The following is a 1,447-nucleotide window of genomic DNA, read 5'->3' as shown; positions in this document are numbered from 1 at the left end:
GGGGAGCGCTCCTAGGCCCGAATGGTTGGTGCAGCATTGGTCCCTGCAGCCGTGTGTCTTCGCAAAGCCGGAGGAGGGGGTGGTGCGGTCTCCCCACGCCCGGGGGCTCCTGCAGGCAGCGCCGGGGGGGGCCGGGGCATCCGCGCGAGCGCTAGAGCACGGCACGGGGCAGGTGCGAGGGCAACTTTAATACAGAACAGGGAGGGGGACACACGGGACGGCGCGGCGCGTGGAGCCCCACGGAGGGGGCAGCCGCCTCCACGCAGCCCCCCTGCCCCGGGGAGCGCAGCGAGCCCCGCGCCGGGCATCAGCGGGACCCTCTGCCCCGCGGCCGTGGCCCCCCGCCGCTCGCTATGGGGCACGTCTCCTTCGTCCCCGTGGCCCCCCCCCCCTCACTTCCCTATACTCTGCAGCAACAGCTTATTGCTCAGCGCCTTCTGGGCCAGTCTCTCCTCCCGGGACATCTCCAGGAACTCGCGGAGCAGGTGGAAGGTGAGGTCCAGCGAGTTGGGCTTGCCGTCGCGCCGCTTGCCGGCGTGCAGCGCCCGCCGGGCGCGGGGGCGGGGGGCGGCGGGGGGCTCTGCCCCGCGGGGGGGGCACAGGCGCGGCAGTCTCTGCGCTGCGGGGCCGCCGTCGGGCAGCGGGGGCCGCGCGGCTCCCGGCCGGGGCTCCCAGGTGGGCTGCGGGGCCGGGGCCAGGCGGCGGGCCGGGCCCCGCGGCCACTGCAGGGGCGAGCAGGTCTCCGAGGGCAGGAAGAGCAGGACGAGGACGGAGGCAGCCGAAATCATCCTGACCCGCATCGCAGCCGCTCCGGGGCCCGACACCTGCAAGAGCCCCCCCCAGAGCCCCCCGCTGCGGTCAGGGGCACCCGCGGGGCTGCACCCCCGGGGACGGGACCCCCCCCCGGGCCGGGGACCTCCCCACCCCCCCCCCCGTCCCCGCGACGGGACCCCCCGGGGCTGGGGACCCCCGCCGGGATGGGACCCCCCCGCGTCCCCGCAACGGGACCCTGAGGGAGGTGCTGCTAACGGAGCCCGGTGGCTTCCCCGGGTCCCCTGTCCCCGCCTGCCCGCGCTGCGGGTGCCCCATCCCCGGTCCCGGTCCCCTCGCCCCGTGCTGGGTCCCCGGTCCCGGGTCCCGCTCCCCGTCGCCGGGTCCCTCTGTCTCCCGCCCCGCTGCCCCGGGCCGGTTCCCCCCCCCCCGCGGTGCCGCTCCGGTGTCCCGTGCCTGGTCCCCCCCGGTGCCGCTGCCGGTCCCGGTGCTCGGTGCCGCTCGCCGCCCGCTCCGCCGCGGCAGGACGCCCGCAGACGGCGCCGCGCGCCCGCCGCCGCGCTATATAGGGGCGGCGACCCACGTGACCGCGCTATAGCCGGGCGGACCACGTGACGCCGAGCGGGGCCGCGGCCGGAGCGGGGCGGGCGGGGCGGGCGCTGTCCGCGGTGCTGAA

General features: G+C 78.4%; 1 protein-coding gene across 1 annotated transcript; it reads right to left on the bottom strand.

The window, feature by feature from the left end:
• Positions 1–392: 392 nt before the first annotated feature.
• Positions 393–800, bottom strand: LOC136993643 (corticoliberin-like). Its single transcript, XM_067307971.1, has one exon. The coding sequence runs from the start codon at positions 798–800 to the stop codon at positions 393–395; it is 408 nt and encodes a 135-aa protein (XP_067164072.1).
• Positions 801–1,447: the final 647 nt, after the last annotated feature.

The sequence above is a fragment of the Apteryx mantelli genome, chromosome 18 (assembly GCF_036417845.1).
Source record: "Apteryx mantelli isolate bAptMan1 chromosome 18, bAptMan1.hap1, whole genome shotgun sequence".
NCBI lineage: Eukaryota > Metazoa > Chordata > Aves > Apterygiformes > Apterygidae > Apteryx > Apteryx mantelli.
Note: the sequence above shows the minus strand (reverse complement) of the source record. Positions and strands in the feature narration are given on the sequence as shown.

Excerpts from the sequence above, each read along its gene's own strand:
- LOC136993643 (XM_067307971.1), bottom strand. The coding sequence starts at position 800 with ATGCGGGTCAGGATGATTTCGGCTGCCTCCGTCCTCGTCCTGCTCTTC.